We start from the raw sequence: 21134 nt of genomic DNA on the forward strand, positions 1-21134 counted from the left end.
GCCTACTGAGTACAGATGTAGAGAGCTCTTGGCCTAAACGGTTGTAGTGCACACAAACCTGCAGGTTAGGTGACTGAAGGTCAGAAGTTACCAGAGAGTGGTTGAAGTGATAGAGAGCGGCAGCAAACTCTTCATCTGATGCACCTTGAAGACAAATGGGAAAACCAACTATTCAAGCATCTAACTGATGCATCGCACCACGCTGCCAACGGTCAAACACCACTAGGAAAAAATCTGCCAGGCACGTATCCTGTCTACTGACCCTTGAGTCCATCTTTGTCCACCTCCTTAATGATACTGGCCAGGGTGGCCATATGGTGTTCTGAAAGAGATACACTCAGATAGTTTCGGATAAAATTATTCCGAGAGTTCAGCATGGAAGAGGTGATGAAGTTCAAAATGTTGGAAGCCAGACCTAAGAACTAAAAAGAACACAGAAAAGCTCAGAGCAGGTTCATAAGCCCAGAGCTCCTACAAATCCTGAATACAAACAGAAAATAAAATATGCTCATAGGTCTCATGCAATAAACACAATGAATTAAAAAATCAGATTTTAAATCACCTACAGTGGGACTAAGTTATAATAGTCTTTCCCATGTGATTCTACCAGTTACAGAAAAGGGTATGCCAATTTAATACAACAGACTTCAGGAAATGTTGCATGACAGGATTTCCAAAGAGATTAACTCATTTATTTCATTCTTCTAAGGTCCTGTATTTGTCCAGCTCTAAGATATTATTGATATATTCAATTCTGAAGCCTATACTGTCATTATACGTGTTTGGAATTCCCAGTTGTTTACTTCTCTATTAAAATTAAATTTCCATCCACATCCTTGACTAGACTAAACTGTATGAAAGCAAAGACTGTATATGACTTGTTTACTGACAGAGCTTCAGAAGAGGGGCTGCTGACACACAGTACATCATTAATAAATACTGGTTGAACAAATAGTTAGCAGTCGCTTACGATGTACCAGACCTAGGCTAAGGGCTCTTTAATTCTTCACAACACTCTTAGAAGAGGTACAATCACTCCCATACAACAGGAGACAAAACTGAGGCTTGGAGAAATTCAGTTTCTTGCCCAAAGTCATAAAGCCAGTAAGTGGTAGATTCTATCTAACTCCAAAGGCTATGTTACTAACCCTCAATGAGAGAAATAACACCGAGAGTATAAGAGTTATTTAATCAAATATAATCAATACACTTATGTCCTAACTAAAAATATCTTTAAACATTAGTTATCCAACCTACAAAATGTTTTTGTTCAAATGATCTGATTTTCACACCCCTTCTCCCCATTTCTCCCTCCCCCTTAACCTCAGAAATCCACTCTTACCAACTCAGGATCTTTGCGACTAGCCAAAATGTTGCCCTTCTCACCAGAGGCCTGCTTACTGGGGCTTTTAACTCGAGGTGAGCTCTCCAGCGGAGGGGGTGGGGGAGGAGGCGGAGGTGCCACTTTCTCTTTACTGGGGGAGATGGTCTCTTCAAACCACTGCCCCAGAATAGGCTCACTGTCATCATCTAACAGGGAAAGAGAAAAGTAACAAAAATAACACGTTTTTAAAAAATTTTTAGTACATCTGCTTTGTAAAAGTGCCTGAGTCAAAAGGAACACAAGGTTTGCAGATCATGGTGGTAGTTACACTGCTGCATAAACTTGTCAAAACTCATCTAAATGTATATGCAAAATGGGAGTATTTTATTGTATGTAAATTATACCTCAATAAAACCAGTATTTTTTTTAAAGGAACCCAATGGAGGAAGAGAAACCACCTCATTTTATTTCACCGGCAAGCCAAACATTCTCAGTAGCAGAGTTTTACTTGTCTACCAACTATAAGCCCCCAGATAAGAATCGTACCTTTGGCAATTCTGCACATTGCTCCCACAAACCTGCTTAGAAAGAACCTGAGATATTTATCTTATTCAATCCCTCTCCAAACCAAGGCAGGAGGGAATGTTAGTGTTGCCCTGTTGCTCACCACAGCAGTCTGGCATTGCTTTCTCTATGCTTCCCCAAGCCACACATCTATGACGTCAGCCAAACCCAACACCTCACATACAGCCTTCCTTTTGAGTTTCACTGGGAAAGCTCAGAGCAGAGTTCCCAAAATGAGTCAGCACAAAAAGACATATGAACAGCTGAGATGTATTCTGATTGCAGAGGGAAAGGAACGAAAAGCAATCTGGGCTTTGCTGACGGCAGTTTTAATCACTCATCTTCAACAGCTCCGCTTACTCTTGAATAACATGTCGCCTTTAAGTGCACATGCAGTCAAGATCCATGCCGGGCAGGTGAAAGCAAACAGTGACTAGGAAGCTACAGGAAGCTCCTAGGGACACTTCCTGCTGCAATCTGTAGCTTATCCCCTGGGAGAGCAAAGAGGGGCGTCTACCTTGGCTGCTGTCCTCCTCCGTGCTGCTGAAATCATCCTCATAGTAGGTGTTTGAGTCAGTAGAGGCGCTGGCATCGCTGCTCATGGAGCCCTTCCTCTGACGCTGCAGGACACATGCCTAGGAAAATAGCGAGGTTTCTGTAATTGATGATCACAAAAATGGAGCCATCCTACCTCGTCCCATTTGCCACATGAAAAGTTGTTTCCGTGTCTTCTTTTCTCTAAATCCAAGAAGTATTTCTCCTAATAGCTCCCTCCAGGACTCTCATAGCCTTATCCTATAGAAGCACTCCAAAACCAGAGATGTGGACAAGAACTGAAAAAGGAATGTTTCCATAGTGTCCTCCATGTTTTTGCTTCAGCATGCCAATTGTCACAAATCACCAAGTAGCCATATGGACCACAGTGCTGATAATCAATAACTAATTCAAATGTTTGAAACCATTTAAGAGTTTTTCTCATCTTCAAAACCATTACCACAAATTATGACTTTATAAAGATCATGGCATACAGTCAGTCTCATTCATTTTTTTTTTTTTCAGTCTCATTCATTTTGAGGAGGTTATATAAGAAGATCTTCCAAATTATCAATGGCATGACCCCACCCACCTTTCTGTAGGAAGTTGAGAGTAATGTCAACAGCAGGTTTGTCAGTGGGACAGAGTCTATCAACCGTTGAATCCTCTGTATGGAGGTACTCTGGGCCATAATGCTCAGGACAGCAGGGGGGCCATCTGCCTCCCAACCCTGAAGGTAACAACATGAAAAGAGAATTAATGTCAGGACTCGGCAGGAAATAACCACCTGATCTGATGGCTCAAGCGAGCTTAGCCAGAAGGGGAGCCAACAGTCAATACGCTGGTTCGGAAGACAAGCCCTCACCTTGTGCAGAGCCTCCACCTGCAGGTCTTGAAAGAGAGATGTCAACAGCTTGACGGCATGGTTTGCCAATATGACTGAGAGCACCCCAAATCCCTGATGCCTACACAAAGCAAAAAGGAAACACAAACGTTAACAACTCACAACAAATTACAATCTCGGAAACCACGGATCTTGCCATTTTGAGGTCCTACACCCACTTCAGAATCTATGGACCTTTCCCCAGGGAGAAAAAAAAAAAATTGCAAAAACACATAAAATTTGCATATAATTTCAGAAGCTCACAACCTCCCTGAAGCCCATCTACACACTGCCTAAGGATCCACAGGCTTCAGGTTAAGAACTTCAAGACTAGAAGAAATTCTTCCAAATCCATGAAATTTTGGAATTTAAACTATCAATTCAAAGCTATTGGGTCATGTGAAGACACTAACATTTAAATGTTGGTTGAATTTTTAAAAAGTCGTTCTTTTGAGAAGAAAAGGTTAAAAATCAGCAACTTTTACAAAATATCTGGACACAAACCAAAGAGAATAAAAACAAAGGTTTACATTAAATCTGAGTAAAACTTTCTCTTTCTGTCCAAATGACCACACGACAAAGGGTTAGTATATCTAATATACAATGAGCTCATGTAAATCAATAAGAAGAAAGGACAAATACCAAAGAGAAAACTGGGGCAAAGGATATAGACAGTGTGAAAATGATCACAATCACACTAGTTACCAATGAAATACAAATAAGAGCAATACAGTAATATCTTTCTCCTCTAAGATTAGCAAACATGAAGATTAATGACTCCCACTGTCAAACAGGACCTGGGGAAGAGGCATTTGCACACACAACAGCTAGGAATGCATATTAGAGCAGTTTAGCAAAAATTTCAAATTTTTAAGTAAGTATATCCTTTGTCCTAACAATTATACTTCTAGAAATTTACCCCAAGGGGATAACTGAACAAGTTCACAAAGATTTATGTTTTAGAAGGTTTATCAAAGCACAGTTTATCAAAACAAGAAATTTGGAGCACACTAAATAAGTGTTCAATAAGTTAATTAGTTAACTATAGTGTATTTATACAGTAGAATACCATCAGTCATTAAAAACATAGAATCTATAATCGTATCGTAGACTGTAAACATGTCTACGATATTTTGTAACAGTGATCCTATTTTCATAAACATGTACATTTAACATATGAGCACAGAAAAATGTCTGGAAGAACGTTTACCAATTGGGGTGGTAGAATTTCAGGCAATTTTTTTCCTTTCGTATGGTTTGCAACCTACACAATGTATTTGCATTCTTTTAAGTCTCAAGACACTACAGCCATTTTTCAAATGTTTCTGCTACTTCTAAGGATATACCTTTTGGCATTCTCCCATTTCCCTTTACAATGCCAAGCATGCAGATGCTCAAAAATCACAAACTACTGTTCTCTCTGGAACATGATTACCTCCCTATTTTGCTTAGTGTCTACTTCCTACCACCCTAATGTCTATTTCAGATTTCAGCTCAGTAACACTTCCTCAGGGAAGCCTGCCTTGATTTCTCTAACCAGGTCAAAAGCCCCTATTATAATACTCTCTAGATACAATTTGACATGTATTTGCATGAATAACTTCTTGTCTCTTCGGAATGTGTCTATTTTTTTTTATTCATCACAGCATTCCAGAACTAACACAGAGCCTGGAACAGAGAAAGTAGTGAATAATTTGCTGAATGAGGTCCAGAATGCGACTTCCTCCTTGAACTCCAGACTCACATACACAAGTGCCTACTCAACATCTCACAGAAAGATCTGCCAGTCCTCTCAAAAGCAGCATGGCCCAGATTAAATTCATTTCTTCGACTTCCTGCCATCCAATCTACTCATAAACTGGTGTGCCCTATCTCAGTAAATTACACAACCCAGGTACTCATGCCACAAAATTCTGATGTCGTATTTTTCACACTCAACCTCCAAGCCACCAGCAAATCCTGTCAGCTGTACCTTCAAAACATCCCGACATGACCTCTTCTCCCTGCCTTTACTACCACCCACTCCGAGTCCCCTCATCGCTTGTGCGGAGTAAGGCTTGAGCCTCCTAACTGTTCTCTCTCCCCCTTGTCTTACGATCCTGCAGTGTATTCTCCATAGAACAGCTGGGTTCTCCAGTCACTAATAATTCAGATCACGTCACTCCCCTCTCACAAACCCTCTAACACCTACAGATTACACTTGGCCCTAAGTGATCTGGCCCTGGCTACCTCTCTGACAGAATTTTCTACCACTCTCCCACCTCGATTTCTCTATTCTAGACATACTGACCTTGCTGAGCCTTAAAAATGCCAGTCATACTTCCACCTCAAAACCTGAACAATTCTACCCCAAATATTTGCATGGCTCATCTGTCACTTCACTTCTACACCTTGTTCTCAGAGCCCTTTCCTGACCGTGCTAACTAAAATACTAGCCCCTGACACTCCCTAACTCCTTGTTCTGGATTATTTTTCTTCACAACACTCATATATGATAATCTATTATGAACTTACTAGTATGTTTGTTCACTGTTGCTCCAGTTAGAAAATAAACTCTATAAAGGCAAGGAGATTGCTTTGATTAGTGCTCTATCCTCAATGGCTGGATAGAGACTAGTGGTACATGGTAGGGACTGAAAAAATAAATAAAATCCAGAAATGCCTAGGCTTAGAAAATAAAACCTTGAACAACACAGAAGTCACATCTCTAACTTCTTTCCTGGCAAGCAAGGGTTTCTGTCCAGACTTCATCAAAACAGTAGTAAATGTTTCAGGAAGCCAGGAGGACCTGACAGAATCCTCACTTTACAGGTTAAACACACAAGTGAGTAACCAACTCCAAGTCAAACAAGCCCATTTTACAAAATAGAAGCATTTTTTTTCTGATTTGAACCTCACAGAATTCCTAAAATATGTATTACACAGATATTTCCTCCCTCTTACAGAGAAGGAAACAAGATTGGAGAGAATGAGTGATTTACCCAAAATCATACAGCTATGATGTAGAGATAGTAAACTATGATCATCCTCTTAGTAGTTACATTCAACTGGATGGAGGCAAATTTTTCTATTGCTGTGGAGATGAGAGTTGTTACACTAGCTCCCCATCAATATAAAATGGCAGGAAAACAAAACCTGAGCAGCAGTCAAGGGGACACATACCCTTTTCCAGGCCCCAGCTTTGGAGAGCCCACTCCCTCCTTTGTACGAGAAAGGATGTCTCTGACCCGGAGAGCAGCCAGCGGATCTTTCTCTTTCCCCTTATCAGCCAAGGCAGTAGGACTGAGGTTCAATATGAGGAAAAGGCTGTTTAACAAACACCAGGCACCCAGCAATTGGAAGTTCTGATAGTGCTATTGAAAAAGGCACAAAAAATATATATAAACAGAGATCTTACAGGCTACGTACCTTACAGACTAGATATAAGACAGGAATATAGCAGAGACTTCTTACCTCACCACCAGCCCGGCGGGAATTGCTGATTGCTTGTCCAATCATGTCATAGATTTCGAGCTGTCCAATATCAAACATACACAAAAGTCTGAGCAAGGTGACATAGTTCATTACAAATGCTAAATCCTACCCAAAGCAATTTAGCTTGAAGACATCAATATCCTCAAGCCACTTCCAATGATAGAATTCCATCACACTTTCCTTGACCTCCATAAGATGTTGACTCTGTCTTTTCATTCAGCTCACATGTCACCTTCTCAGAGGCGTCCCCTCCACCTAATCTAAAGCAACACACCCAGGACCACATCAGATCACTTTCTATCACATTTGTTCATCCAATCCACTTATCACTATCTGAAGCTGTCTTGTGTCTATCGTATGCCTCCACTGAAAGTACACTGACACAGTACAGTAAGCCCTTACATATATTTGCTGATTGAATGACTCATCTTTCACAAAGTCCATTGCCACCACAAAGTTGCAGTGTTTCCTGCAGAGCCAACCAATCTGCCAAATAAACAAGCTAAAGGCCTACCTCTTAGACCTACTACCCAAGGGGAAGAGGTATGGAGAGTACTCCATGTCCTTCCCTCTAAAAAGAAAGAAAGTGGAACTGGCCATATTCCCTCATGTGAATAATCAAGGTTCCGTGTCCCCAGAGGCGTAGCTTACACATTTTTGGACAATTGTAGCTGCGTCACTCTCATAGTCGTCTTCTTTGGAGCTCGTGGACCCTGTCCGCACTTGCTGAGCACTACCCACATGAAGGATGGCCATGCAAGTTGCCACACTCACACCTGAAAAAGAAAAGATACACACATTCCAAGAAACTGAAACACAAAAACACAACCCACCTACAAGCAATTCCATGATTTGATTACTGAAAGTAAATTCCATAAGGGCAAGACTAAACACAGTGTTACCATACAATCCAACAATCGCACTCCTATGTATTTACCCAAATGAGCTGAAAACTTCCATCCACACAAAAACCTGTACACAAATATTTATTGTAGCTTTAGTCATAACTGCCAACAAATGGAAGCAATCAAGATGTCCTTTGATAGGTGAATCAATGAACAAGGTGTGGTATATCGATACAAGGAATATTATTCATCAATAAAGAGATGAGCTACCAAGCCACAAAAAGACACAGAGGACCCTTAAATGCATGCAGCTGGCCCTCCACATCCCCAGTTCCGCATCTGGAGATGCAGCTGGTGGGATCGGTGGATGCCGAATCTGCAGATGCTGAGGCTGACTGTACTACACCATTTTATACAAGGGACTTTGAGCATCCGTGGAGTTTCGTATCCACAGGGGGTCCTGAAACCCCCCACCCCCTGCAGGCAAAAGAAGCCAGTCTGAAAAGGCTACATACTATGTAGTTGATTCTAACTATGACATTCTGGAAAAGGTAACTATGGAGACAGTAAAAGATCAGTGGATTCTAGGGACTGGCGTTAGGGGTAGGGGAGAAGGACCACTAGGTGGAACACAGGGAATTTGTAGGGCAGTGAAAATATTCTGTATGACACAATGATGATGGTTACATGACATTATGCATTTGTCAAAACCCACAGAACTGTACAACACAAAAAAGGAACCCTAACATAGTAAACTATGGACTTCAGTTAACGATAATGTATCAATATTGGTTCATCAATTACAACAAATGTATCCTATTAATGCAATTGTTAATAATAAGGGAAACTGTATATAACGGAGAGAGAGTATATGGGAACTCTGTACAATCTGCTCAATTTTTCTGCAAACCTAAAACTGCTTTAAAAATGAAATTATTAATTTTAAAATATTTTTAAAATTTTTAAGATGATGGAAAAAAAACAATCCCACACTTAGTATTTCTCAAAGACATCAAGGCCAAATCCCTTTCTTTAAATCAAATCCCAAGTGATCAAATTTCAATAACAAACCAAATCTGGGCTCTCTAAACAACTAAGAATTTTTATGCGGGATCTTAGTTCCCCGACCAGGGATTGAACAGGCGCCCTCAGCAGTGAGAGTGCAGAGTCCTAACCGCTGGACCGCCAGGGAACTCCCTTAACAGCTAAGAATTTTTAAGGACTCTTTAATCCTTATCAACTAAGTACACTGAGATCCATGTGATATTCAAGAAATTCCCTGAAAATTGAAATTAATAAACCCCAAATTTAAAAATGCAAATATCAAAGATAGAGAACTAGGAATAAACACTGGAAATGGGCTTGGAGAGAGCGCCTGCTCACATGCTGCCTTAGCTTTCCATTCCCACTGCTGCAGCTCTCGCTCAGGCCCTTCACCTGTCTTGCCCAAATGACCACAAATTCCTCCTAGCAGATCTTCCAGCCTGGTACTACTGCTTCAATGTGCTCCTAAAGTATAGCTCAGATCATAGCACACTTCAAAATCTTTAATGGTCTCTACTGCCTACAGGATATGGTCCAAATGACTTAGACTGCATTTCTAAGCCCTCTGTGATTGGGTTGTACTTTCTTTCCAGCTGTCCAACACCCACTAAACTCACACACACACACACACACACACACACACACAATGTTCCCCCAAATTCCAGGATACTCTTGGTCCTGCTTTTGCCTCTGCCTAGGGATAGCCAAACTGAAATCCTACCTGCCCTGCAAGACACATCAACAGAACTCCTTTGTGAATACTGCCTTCCCCAATTGAAAGCGCGTTTATCTTTACATTCCTGTTTACACACAGATGTTTACAATAAAGCCATTCAAAGAATGTACGGAGATGATTAACTTCAGCAATTTCTTGGTGCTCCCGAGGTCAGGTTTCCAAGACTGTTCATACCCTCACTCACAGAACCCAGTAAACGTTGGAAATTGTTATGCCTCCCAAGACATACCAGGACTATGGTATTTAGAATCAAGGATCAGTGATTTGGGTTAAAAAGTCACTGTAACAATAACTTAAAAGAGAGTAAACACCAGCTGTCAGGCCCCACTTCCAAGGCAGCATAATCAACAGGAAGGGAGAGGATTTTGCGGCAGCATGAAGAATAACAGTCGTTGCATTTATCAATATAAACAGATACCTCCTGTTCTATGAATCCTTCCTCAAATCTGCTCCCACAGCAAGACTCAATTCTCCCTTCTCTGTGTGCCCATAATATTCTATACTTCTCTTATCGCCTTTATCATCTCCTGTTTTATATTACACTCTGTGGTCCTATCTATCCTCCATTGCTCGAGTATAGGCTCCTTGAGGGCAGGGATTACATACTGCTCATCTCAATATCCCAAAAGCACTTGGAATTTTGCTTTCAAACAGCAGACACTTACCATGTGCACACACTATGAAATCAAATATCCACATAACACAATGGCAGCAGTTGAACAATAAGCGAATTTACAAGATTCCCATTGAGACCTCATTTCATCTAGGTGAGATATTAGATGATCCTTGGGAGAAGGGTCTAAGTAAAGGGGGAGAGAGTACTCAGAAGGATCTCATGGTTTCCAGAAAGTGTAACTGTCCTTGGCTGAGAACATGAGATCAGATATAACAAGTGCTCACCTGCATACAAACAACTTAGGCTGAGGACTGTCACATCTTGCAAACGAGAAGGATTGAGAGGTTCCAACACAGGTAGAGAAAGGGTATCCAATGCCATGGTTACATCAATCACCAGTGAATGAAAACTGGAATATAAGAGAAGATTAACAAAAGTGTCTCTTTGAGTCACCTGCTTCTATAATCTGATAGTTAAAGAAAGTCGGCATGCCATAAAAATTAACCAGTTTCTCTCTTTTTGAGAGCAGCATTAAAACGCAAAGCATATGCGCCCTGGAGCACCTTACCCATTACGAACAGCAGTGGCATCTGCTACTGTTGCAGGCATGATGAAGAAGGAATTGGCCAACACTGCATCTTGAAACCGATTGATGTAGCGTAGGAAATAGGGCAGGTTCAAACACACACGCAGCAGCTTCTCTGAGCCACCTGAATTAACGAAAAAGCTCAACCTTACAAACAGGCCTCTGCTGCTTGATTTTCTTCCACTTAAGGAATTTCTGAAAGCAGAGAAACCACCTTTCTGATGACAATTAAGAGTCTTACCAAGCTCCTGAAGACTAGCCACATTCTGAGCTATGAACACATTCTTGGTTTTGATAGCAGAGGCTTGATCTGTGGATGACTGCTCATCATTTTCTCCTTCCGCCTGAAGAGAAACAAAGGATGTGAAAGGCCCATCAAGATACTATCATCTGTTGATTGCTGTCCTCAAGTTCAGAATAGAATCAACCATCCAAACTAAACAGCTGCTCCACAGATACTCTTCAGACCCCCCAGTTAATGAGGGGGAAATTCCTCTCTAATGTTGGGGAAAATACAAGTCATTTTTCCAAGAGGAGGGGGAAAATATATAGCTTTATAATATATACATTCTCTCACTAGTATAGAGTGATGCCTTTTACAGAAAGGAGTACATGCTCTTTGTCTACTTGCATTGAGAAATGTTGGAAGAATGGTCCTCAAAATAGTAATAACTGTGAACAGAAGGAATTGGGGTGTTACTTATTTTTGGTTTGTATTCTTCAGCTTTGTACCAAAGGCAGGTACATCATTTTATATCACAAATGTAAAATACATTTGTTAGCTATTTTTCCTAGTATTATCATCTTAACAAACCCCACAGGATGAGGCCATTTGGCTGAAGTAACTCACCGGAGTCTGTGGACCTACGGGTGATGACGCTACAGTTCTAGGGTTAAAAACTGATGTCAGCTGGTTCAAAAAATTCATCTGGACCTCCTTCTGCTTCAGCTCTGGGCTTACTGGTGCAGCCAGCTCTTTCTGATCTTCCACTACAAAATATAAAAGCAAGAGAGGGATGAGGGGAGTGCCACTAGAAGGCAAAAGAGGAAATAGCTGGCCAGAGGACTGGCCAAGAAACCAAGTCTGGTGAAGGAACACTCACCATCTGACAGTGTCTTCACTGTTTGTGGCAGCTTGGCCGATTTCATCATTGCTGTAAATGTGATAATTTCAGTTCTGTCTAATCGGCTACAGCCAGTGCACAGGCCCTTGATGAGGAGAATCAAGTGTTTCTGGAAGAAAAAAAAATTCAAATATGCCTTTTAGAAGAGTCTATTCTTTAGGGACTTCTAGCTGGCAAAGGGCCAAATTTAGGTTCATACCAAGAACTGCAAATTAGGAAAAACAGTAAAGCAGAGCTCACAACCTGATGGTCCTCAGACCGTATCTGCTTGCAGGCTTGTCTTACCGTTCTCAGTGTTGTTGTTGTTGTTGTTTTAATTTGAAGTTATGGCCAACTTTTTAAAATATGGAAGATTTAACATACAAATCCAGATTTCCTGTCTCTCAATAATTTACAAGACAGAGCAACTCTGTTGCCATTCCTGTACGGCAACAGTCAGCTGGAGCCAAACAGTGATTGGCCCCTTTATAGCTGGGTCATGCACCCTTCTCAGCCAGCATACTTGACTCACTTTACGTCACTTGCCTGGCCCCCACAGGCATATCTTTGCAATCCTTGAAAAAGCCTCTGCAGCCCTCTATAACAGGGGTTGGTAAACCATAGCCCCAGTTCAGCTCACTGCCTATTTTTGTAAATAAAGTTGACTGGACCACAGCTATGCTCATCCACTTACGTATTGTCTGTGGCTGCTTTCACACTACAAAGGCAGAGTTTAAAAGGCAGAGATCAGCTGTAACAGGGACTGGATGGTTGGCAAATTATCTACTATGTGGCCTATTACAGAAAAAGTTTACCAACCCCTGCTCTATGCCATCCCTTCTCCATCATTCCACTTGTCAGTCACAAGCCTACCACAAAATAAGGGCCAGAAATGGGCCCATCACTCTTACCTGGGACACAGCACAAGCCTCATCTGGATTCTCCAGACGCAGGAGAGAAAACTCAATCAGGACTTTACAGGCTGCTGCCACAGACTGAAGTTGGTTCCGGGGAACTGAGAAAGGAATAAACTTTACTTAACTTCAGACTGCTATAACTCACTTCAGCCTCACAGTCAATAAACCAAATAAGTATTGAGCTCTGTACGTCCAACATTCCCAATATCATTCTAAGAGAATAATTATTTAGAACCAACAACCCTACAGGCAAACAAAGGCATTTTGGCATTGATAAGCATCAACTGCTTCTAGATCAATTTATATTTACTAAAAATTAAGATAATTATAATAGGAAATACATCACAGTAAGTACCAAGCACTTCAAATATATTAACCCACTTAATCCCTAAACCAATTCTATGGGGTAGATAATATTGTTACCCCCCTTCCTTTCTTTTTTTTTTTTTAACAGATAAGGAAATTAAACCATAGACAGGTTAAATGACTTGACCAAAGTCACGAAGCTGGAGTTAAATCCAGGAAGTCTGGCTCTAAAGTTCATGCTCTTACCCAGTAGACTACACTACCTCTCCTTTCCCTTTTTGCAACGCGCTTCCTACTCAAAGCTTCTCCAATCTAAAAGTGATTCTTACAGTGGTAGCCAATGCCTATAATAAACAGCACTAGACACCGAAAGATTACTCAGCAACCCTGTAACTTCCTTTCACTTTGCTTGCTTAGCAAACTATTTAAGTAAAATAATTCAAATTCTTCAGAACTATATGCGTTAAGATTGGAAAGAAAAGTGAAAATGCAAAATTTCAGAAAGAGTGGAAAGAAAGGGCTTGGTCACGTTTGGGGGTAGAAAAGTTTAAAAGATGGGGAACTGAAGTTGAAATCCAGTCACATACCAGAGAACACAAAAGCAGAATTTAATTTCTCACCAAAACCAAATAAGGAATAGAGCCTTGGTTAGTGGCTGCTAACCCCAGGTCAGTGCCCACCTAACCCCCCAATCCCACCCACTCTGCCCCCTAAAATTAGCACACTAATAATTACATGTGTAAAATCAATAAAATGCTCTTGATTAAAAAGGCAAGGAAGGTTAACTTAATGGTTATGAAATAGATGTCCAAACCAAATAGTTTTTTTAATCCCTTTTGGTTGGCCTCGGTAAAGGAACTTCCAGAGCCTTATCATACTGACAGTTGTCTCCACTCTTGAGTGAACAGGTTACAACGAAAATACAGACTTCATTAACAACTTGTTCAGACACCGTAACAAGAGGACACACAGTTTCCCTATTCATGAGCCCTTAAAAGGGAATGACAAGAATAGAATACTTACTGAGGCTACAAACTGTTGTGATATAGTGTGTGGAAAGTGCAACAAAAGATGAGTAGAATGGCTCATACTGCTTCTCGTGGTGCAGGATTTCTGATTCACTGCAAAGAAAATAATTCAGCCAACATTTACTTAGTGCTTACTATATGCCAGATACCCTACCCCTTTACAGGCATTACCTGACTTAATCCTTGTAGCAATCCTACTTGGTAGGCACTGTTATCATCCCTATATCCAAGTTGAGAAAGTGAAGCTTAGAGAGTTAAAACTAAGTACCTTGTTCAAAGTACCAGGCTTAGTAAGTGGCAAAGGCTAATAAACAGGAAACACTTTTAAACTCACTTAGAATTAAATACAAGTAAATACACAACAGGATACCATCTTGTCCTGTATTACTGACTGGCAAAGACAAAGCTAATAATGCCATGAGCTGGCCAAAGGAGGGGTAAAGCAGGGCACTCAAAATACTGTTAGTGGGAATACAGACTATAGTAACACATTCTGAAGACCAAACAAGGCCAGTCCATAATGCAGTAACTTAAAAAGAATCAACAACTCAAGGGAAGAAATCATCTGATGGGTGATAAAATCCAAAATTCTTTAGGTATCAGAGTCCTCCATCCCCCTCCCCACACCCACAGGATACAGCTAGATCACAACAAAGTGATTATTAACCACATCCCTTATCTTTACCTGAGAAAATGGCCTCTTCAGTGAAAATCTGGAGCCCAACTAGGTCTAAAAACTGGATACATTTATGTCATTCTCTTTATCAAATCAGATGCTAATTGCAACCCATGGAACAAGAAGGCAAAGAAAACACTAAAATGTCTTATTAAATGGAAAGAGGAGAGCAATGTGGCTAAACAGTTTCCTCAGTAAGTTAATTCTCCAACAGAACTATCAGCCTAGGAAGGGAAACGTAAACAGAGTCAGCACTCTATCCACTTGCCAAATCAACACAGGAGCCAAAAAGACAAGCTCAACATTTGGAAGGTGCCATTGTGAGTGATGAATCACCTCAAACAACACTTAAGAGTCTGGCACTGCAAACACTTTGCTATTTGGAGATTTATCAAGGATAAACGGGTGTTTATCAAAGATCAGTTCCTTATCTTGGAATAACTCCTTCACCAAGAAAAAATACTGATGGAGCACCTATGATGTGCAAGTACCTCCCTGCCCATCAAGGATCATTTCTCCCTAGTTGTCAGATGGACAAAAAGAAGGAAACAAAAACCTTAAAACATCAAGCAACACTCAAAGCTTCAGGGGCCATCACACTGGTGAGGGTCACATCACATTCAGCAGAGAAGTCCCCAACCCCCTGCTTCCACCTCCTATGAATAGCTGTTCCTTCACTCCCATCCTTACACTTATGCATTCATTGTTCTAAGGTTTCCCCACCCTGTAATCTGATCCATTTTACTAAGTATTTACCTTCTCTGCTTTATTTCAAAGTTTCAGAGCTGCTTACCCCCACATTTTTCAACTGAACATGTTTACCAAAACTAAGAGAAAAACTGCCTACCCAAAGAACGAACTTATTCTGCTGCTTTCATTCCCATTCAGATAACAAAATATATCCAAAATATAGGAGTAAACACATTTAATTGCCTGGTTCACTGCTGCCCTATTATGATTTAACAAACCCTACTTCCTGCCCTAGAAATACACAACTGCTTTATTCCAATCAAGAACAAAGAACGCACTTTGGGGGAAGATGGACATTGGCAATAGAAAAAAATGGAGCAGTCTTGAGGCTCAACTTACGATTTGCTTAGGACAAGTAAGGATAAACCTAGGGAAATTAGTTTTAAAAAGACTTAAAGGTGGGGCACTTCCCTGGCGGTCCAGTGGTTAAGACTCCACCCTTCCAATGCAGGGGGCGAGGGTGAGATCCCTGGTCAGGGAACTGGGATCCCGCATGCCGCACGTTGCGGCCAAAAAAAGAAAAAGAAAAAGAAAATATATCAGAGTGCCTTCTTTAAAAAAAAAAAAAAGACTTAAAGGGGAGAGTAGGCAGGTGGACATGTGGCCCAAAGGACAATGTTGTTATCTCTTGATTCTAAAGAAACAAGTGTGTTTGAGTCCCTGATGAAGATGTGCCGCCTCGATTCCTTACCCCACCCTCATTTCCCAAGAACCTGACAGACACCAAGTCACCAAAGGAGGCAAAGAAATGGAAAAATGGAACAAAGGGCAAGACGTTAGGTAGGAAGGGGAAGAATGCAGAAATTGAAGGCAAATATGACAGGAAGAAAAATAAGGAAATTTCAAGGTAAAAATATCTCTCCTCTAGGCAGTCAAGCTATTTTCCTCAAAGGTCTGCTTCACCTAACAAACTCTGCAACAGAAGTATCACAGAGCCTCAAACACTGCTGAAAAGACAAGGAATCTGAAGTGGCTTTATTCCACACAAAATAAATGCAATGCAGAGCATAAAGGGAAACAGCAGCTAAGCAGAAGTCCAATTTGGTCAGGGAAGTCCAATTTGACATGTAAGTATAAAAGAACTGGCCAGGGTCTGGAACTATCCGGGTTTTTCTAGGAAGAGGTGAAAAATCTGATGGGGCAAAATAAAAGACTAAGGATTCACCTTCCTTCTCCCTCTTAGATTACTATTCATATCTTTGTTGTAAACTGTGGAAACTCCACAAAGCCCTTTCTCCTCATCAGAATCATAAACTCCCAAGTATAGAATCTATTATGCTTGTTTCAAGATACTTAGAATCATGAAACAAGCATAACAAATACATTAATGAGTTATATTCATTTAAAAAATATATGTTTATTGACCATCTGCTATGTGTCACAGAGTACTTAATACATGTTAACCAAAGAACTGAAAGTTTTCACATACATCCCTCACACTCTCCACAAACCTGCAGGGAATGTAATACTGAGACATGGAAACATTACCTAATCTCACAACTAACTATATACACTTATATTTGGTGGCAGGCTTTCTTTCTGTAGGTCAATCACGAACTCAGCTGATGATGGCACTAGTACACCCCTTTCTCCCTTAAGAGATTTTTAGAAAATGACTGTGCATTATCTAATGGGGATGTTGTAACAGCTTCTGCCTTCCCAAGTAGGTCTCCTCAGCCTAAATTTTATCAAATAGCTGGGAGGCAGGGACTCAAGGAGGCTTATCACTAGGAAAGGCAGGACAGCCTAGGAAGGACTGGCTCAGGGGAAAAAGGCTTTTTTTTCTTTTTTTTTAATCTACAAAGACTCAGTCAAATTATTCAGTGAGAACCATTCTCACCAACATATCCTGCACAGAGTTAAGAAAGGAATTCTGGGGACTTCCCTGGTGGTCCAGTGGGTAAGACTCCGCGCTCCCAATGCAGGGGGCCCGGGTTAGATCCCTGGTCGGGGAACTAGATCCTGCATGTGGCAACTAAAAAGATCCGGTGCGCTGTGCCGCAACTAAAAAGATCTGGTGCGCCGTGCCACAACTAAGACCCAGCCAAATAAATAAATAAATATTAAAAAAAAAAAAAAGGAATTCTGTATTGGGTAGTATATAAGGCTACATTCAGCAACTACACTTTAAGCAATTAAGCACATATGGCATGTGCTCCATTAAGCTAGTTCTAGCTTCATTTCTGGTCTAGAAAAGTAATGGTGTTTAAAAGATTTTCAATCTTTACTACTAAAAGACATGCTACCAACAAGCAGCAGAAATGAAGATGAAGTCCCCTTTAAGTAAACTCAGGTATCTTTCTCCTTTAAAAATCTAAGGACACTTTTGAGAGTATGCTTCCCAATTTATCCATGCTAATCCCTCCTTTGTTTCAGTTTGGTTACAAAGTCAAACTTAACAAACAGGGTCCAGGGAATTCCCTGGCAGTCCAGTGGTTAGTACTTTGCACTTTCACTGCCAAGAGCCCGGGTTCAATCCCTGGTTGGGGAACTAAGATCCTGCAAGCCTCGCGGGGCAGCCAAAAAAAAAACAACAGGGTCTGGATCTAGGAATTATTTCTTCTACCTTTTCTTCAAACCCAAAGGTCAATTCCAACTATAAAAGTATGAAAGAATAGAGGCAGAAAGTAGAATGGCGGAGGAGTCTCTCAGGGCATGTGTCATCGTCCCCAAAGGTCAAAAAGGGAGGAATTCAATGGATGAGCAGGCCACCGGACAGGAAGTTAAGAGCTGACATGATGGAGCCAGGACATCAAAAAGAAAAAAAAAAAAAAAAAGAGTTGAAAAAGAAAAGGGAAGCAGAGAGTAGCAGACTGCAACAGAAAAACAGAAGGTCCCTGGAGGGAAGGAAGAAAAGCATGGAAGGCATAACCACAGAAAGAAACACGGGACTGTCTGGGAGCGGCAACAACAGAGGTAAAGTAGCAGCCGAGGCACCTAAACCTTTGATTACCTGCAAAGCGAAGCACGCCACAGCATCTGTACAGTGCTGGCTCTGACCTGGTTCTATACTCAGTGGCCATAACTTGATGTTCAAGAAATAATTCCACAATTCTGACACCCTTTTTTTTTTTTTTTTTTTGAAAAAGCAAATAAAACTTTTGAGAAACAGAATACTGATAGAAGGGTATTAATTTTTGTGCTCTAAACCAGGGGTTGGCCTGCAGGTCAAATCCAGCCAGTCACCTATCTCTGTTCAGCCCATATTTAAGAATGGTTTTTACATGTGTCTTTATGGCTGGAAAAAAAAAAAAATCAGAAGAACATTTTGTGACATGTAAGTATCATATGAAATTCACATTTGTGCCCATAAATAAGATTCTGGAACACAGCCACACCCATTTATTTATGTAATGTGTATGGCTGCTTTCGCCATACAATGGCGGAGATGACTAGTGTACACACCGTATGGCCTGCAAGTTAAACTTACTCTGATCCTTTACAGAAAAAATGTGCTGACCTCTGCTCTACACCAAACTGAACACTTGATATGTTCAGTTGTTCTAACTGTAAAGAACTTGTAAGCCAGATATTTCTTCTGGAAATTTCTTCTGGAAATTACAGAACCATGTAACAGCAAACCAATAAACAGTCCCATTTGCAAGAGTCTGAAAATATTTTATTGAGAGCGGGAGGGAGGGAAGGAGGGAGGGAGAGAGAGAGAGAAAACTGTTTCTGTGGGAAAATGACCTCTCAGACAGTAAGCACAACCTTCAGATCATACTGCTCTCAGAGAGCCTGAAGCGGACACATAACAGGCTTTCCAAAGTTGACTGAGCCACAAAAACCAGAACAGAGACTTCAAGGATCTTGCCTTCCAATAAAAATATGTGTTACTAAACAGCCATCAGTTTGGATTTCTTTTCCAAACCATGAAAAGAGGTCTTATTAGTGTCTATAAACGCAGGCAACCCTTGATTATCTTAGCTATACAGAGTGCAAGAGGGGCCACTATCACTTATTTGGCAAAATTCAAACGTACCTTGACATATCTGGTTTTGGTTCCTACCACAGGTTGGAGGCAGTTGCTTAACTATTACAGTTTAAAAGGCCTGGGCCCTTAATACTGGATGTATGGGCCAGGGTGTCAACAAATGTCTTTATTACCTACTCAGCTCATGTCCATAAAAACATAAAAGCAAATGTTCTAAAAAGTGGAACACTGACCACTCTAAGTAACACGACAAGTGTAATTCGGGAAAAATACCACTAATCCAAATGTTTAAAACAGTTATAAAGAGACTACATAATTTGAGAGCAGTATCTTTGATATTTGTTTACATCTTCTGAACCTTCTTGGCTTAATAATTAGATAGGAAAATCCATCTGTAAAGTTAACTGTGAACTTCCCAAACCAAACCATTATTTTATTCTAATTTATTTTTTAAACCTCATCCAAAGTATCACAAACCTAACAATAAACACTATAATAGACAATGTGTCAAACCATGGGCCTCCCTTGAGTAATAAATGGCAATTTCTAACCTTCTGGATAACATGTAGGTATACTCTTGTTGGCATGAAGCTAAAATGACCCAGTTAGCAATTGCAGAAAGTTGCTGAAGTCAGGTTTGGCTAGAAAAATGAAAGTGAGACTGGCTTTAAAGGCAGGTGTACCATTAAACTAATGAAAGACTGCTCTGAGCAAGGTAAGACAGGAAAAGGCAGGCACCGTGATATCACTGGCCTTGTATGCACACAATTCTCACAATCTAAGAATCTCAGAAAGAAAAATTCATGTAACAGCAAACCAATAAACAGTCCCGTTGATAACTAAAGATATTTTATTGAGAGAGAGGGCGAGTATACGGTTCCAGTGGGAAAATGACCTCTCAGAATAACACTGAAATGTTTTTAATCAAAGACCGTTACGATAGCAATACACCATAAGTGCAACCTGAAAAGAAAGTCATCAATGATAACTAGTGGCTTCAGTCACAGAAACAGCACGTGCCCCCAAGTAGTTTACAGCACCAGGGAGACCGTTATTAAATTATGTGGTAGCTCTCCAATTTAAACCCCGGGCTCCGCAAGGGCCCAGGCTAGGGGGATGAGCGCGGACGAGAAATGCAAACTCATCAGCGCTTTGACCTTAACATGGGGGCAGCCCTGGGAACATTCCCCTACGAGGTCGATGCATCTCAAAATTACTCCGAAACCAGCCCGGCCACGCCCTCCCGAGAGGGTGTCCTCAAAAGTTCTGCTCGTGAGGGAAATTGAGGCACAGGATTTACCCGGGTTGGCGGAAGAACACCAGACAAGCCTTCGTCTCCCAGGGCCGGGGAGCCCCGAAGCCGGGGCCAGGGCCGCGGTCCCAGAGCCTCAGCAGATAGCCGGGCAGCGGGTCCAGATCCTCTGGCACGACCTCCCCTCCCCCTCCCGGCTCCCGCCCGACCGGGGACGCCGCCCGGTACCTCTCGATGACTGAGGCCACCAGCTGCGGCAACTCCTTCATCTCGAAGGCGGAATAGGACGCGGATAGCAAGGGCCGCACCGCCACCTCCCAGCCCGGGGTCGTGTCTGCCTCCGTTGCCGGGGCTCCGGGCGCCGGCGCCGCAGCCGCCGCCTCTTCGCCGCCGCTCGTCGCCATCTTCCGTCGTACTACTGCGGCTCCCTCCGGGGGCTTGCCACCTGCCCAGCGCCTCCTCACGGGAGGGGGCGGAAGTGACGCAATCGGTGCGTCAGACTGCGCGACGCAGTCGCCAGGCAAAATACGCAGCGCGCGAGGACAGCCTCCCTCTGCTCTCG

The 21134-nt window shown here is 41.6% G+C and overlaps 1 protein-coding gene across 7 annotated transcripts in view; it reads right to left on the reverse strand.

Annotated features, from left to right (window-relative positions):
* UBR4 (ubiquitin protein ligase E3 component n-recognin 4) overlaps window positions 1–21031 on the reverse strand; it is a 126233-nt gene extending 105202 nt beyond the window's left edge. For all 7 annotated transcript variants that reach the window (XM_068539035.1, XM_068539034.1, XM_068539030.1 and 4 more), the window contains exons 1-17: window positions 20801–21031; window positions 13956–14053; window positions 12621–12724; window positions 11710–11839; window positions 11457–11596; window positions 10848–10950; window positions 10589–10730; window positions 10305–10429; window positions 7431–7555; window positions 6759–6818; window positions 6468–6658; window positions 3288–3387; window positions 3015–3152; window positions 2406–2523; window positions 1343–1530; window positions 263–422; window positions 59–144 (exon numbers count right to left, since the gene is read on the reverse strand). In XM_068539035.1, coding sequence (XP_068395136.1) covers window positions 59–144; window positions 263–422; window positions 1343–1530; window positions 2406–2523; window positions 3015–3152; window positions 3288–3387; window positions 6468–6658; window positions 6759–6818; window positions 7431–7555; window positions 10305–10429; window positions 10589–10730; window positions 10848–10950; window positions 11457–11596; window positions 11710–11839; window positions 12621–12724; window positions 13956–14053; window positions 20801–20976 — 2184 coding nt within the window. In that variant the 5' untranslated portion in view covers window positions 20977–21031. The remainder of the gene's footprint in view (window positions 1–58; window positions 145–262; window positions 423–1342; window positions 1531–2405; window positions 2524–3014; window positions 3153–3287; window positions 3388–6467; window positions 6659–6758; window positions 6819–7430; window positions 7556–10304; window positions 10430–10588; window positions 10731–10847; window positions 10951–11456; window positions 11597–11709; window positions 11840–12620; window positions 12725–13955; window positions 14054–20800) is intronic.
* Between the last annotated feature and the right edge of the window lie 103 nt (window positions 21032–21134).

This window comes from Eschrichtius robustus, chromosome 3, assembly GCF_028021215.1.
Source record: "Eschrichtius robustus isolate mEscRob2 chromosome 3, mEscRob2.pri, whole genome shotgun sequence".
In the NCBI taxonomy this organism is placed as follows: Eukaryota; Metazoa; Chordata; class Mammalia; order Artiodactyla; family Eschrichtiidae; genus Eschrichtius; species Eschrichtius robustus.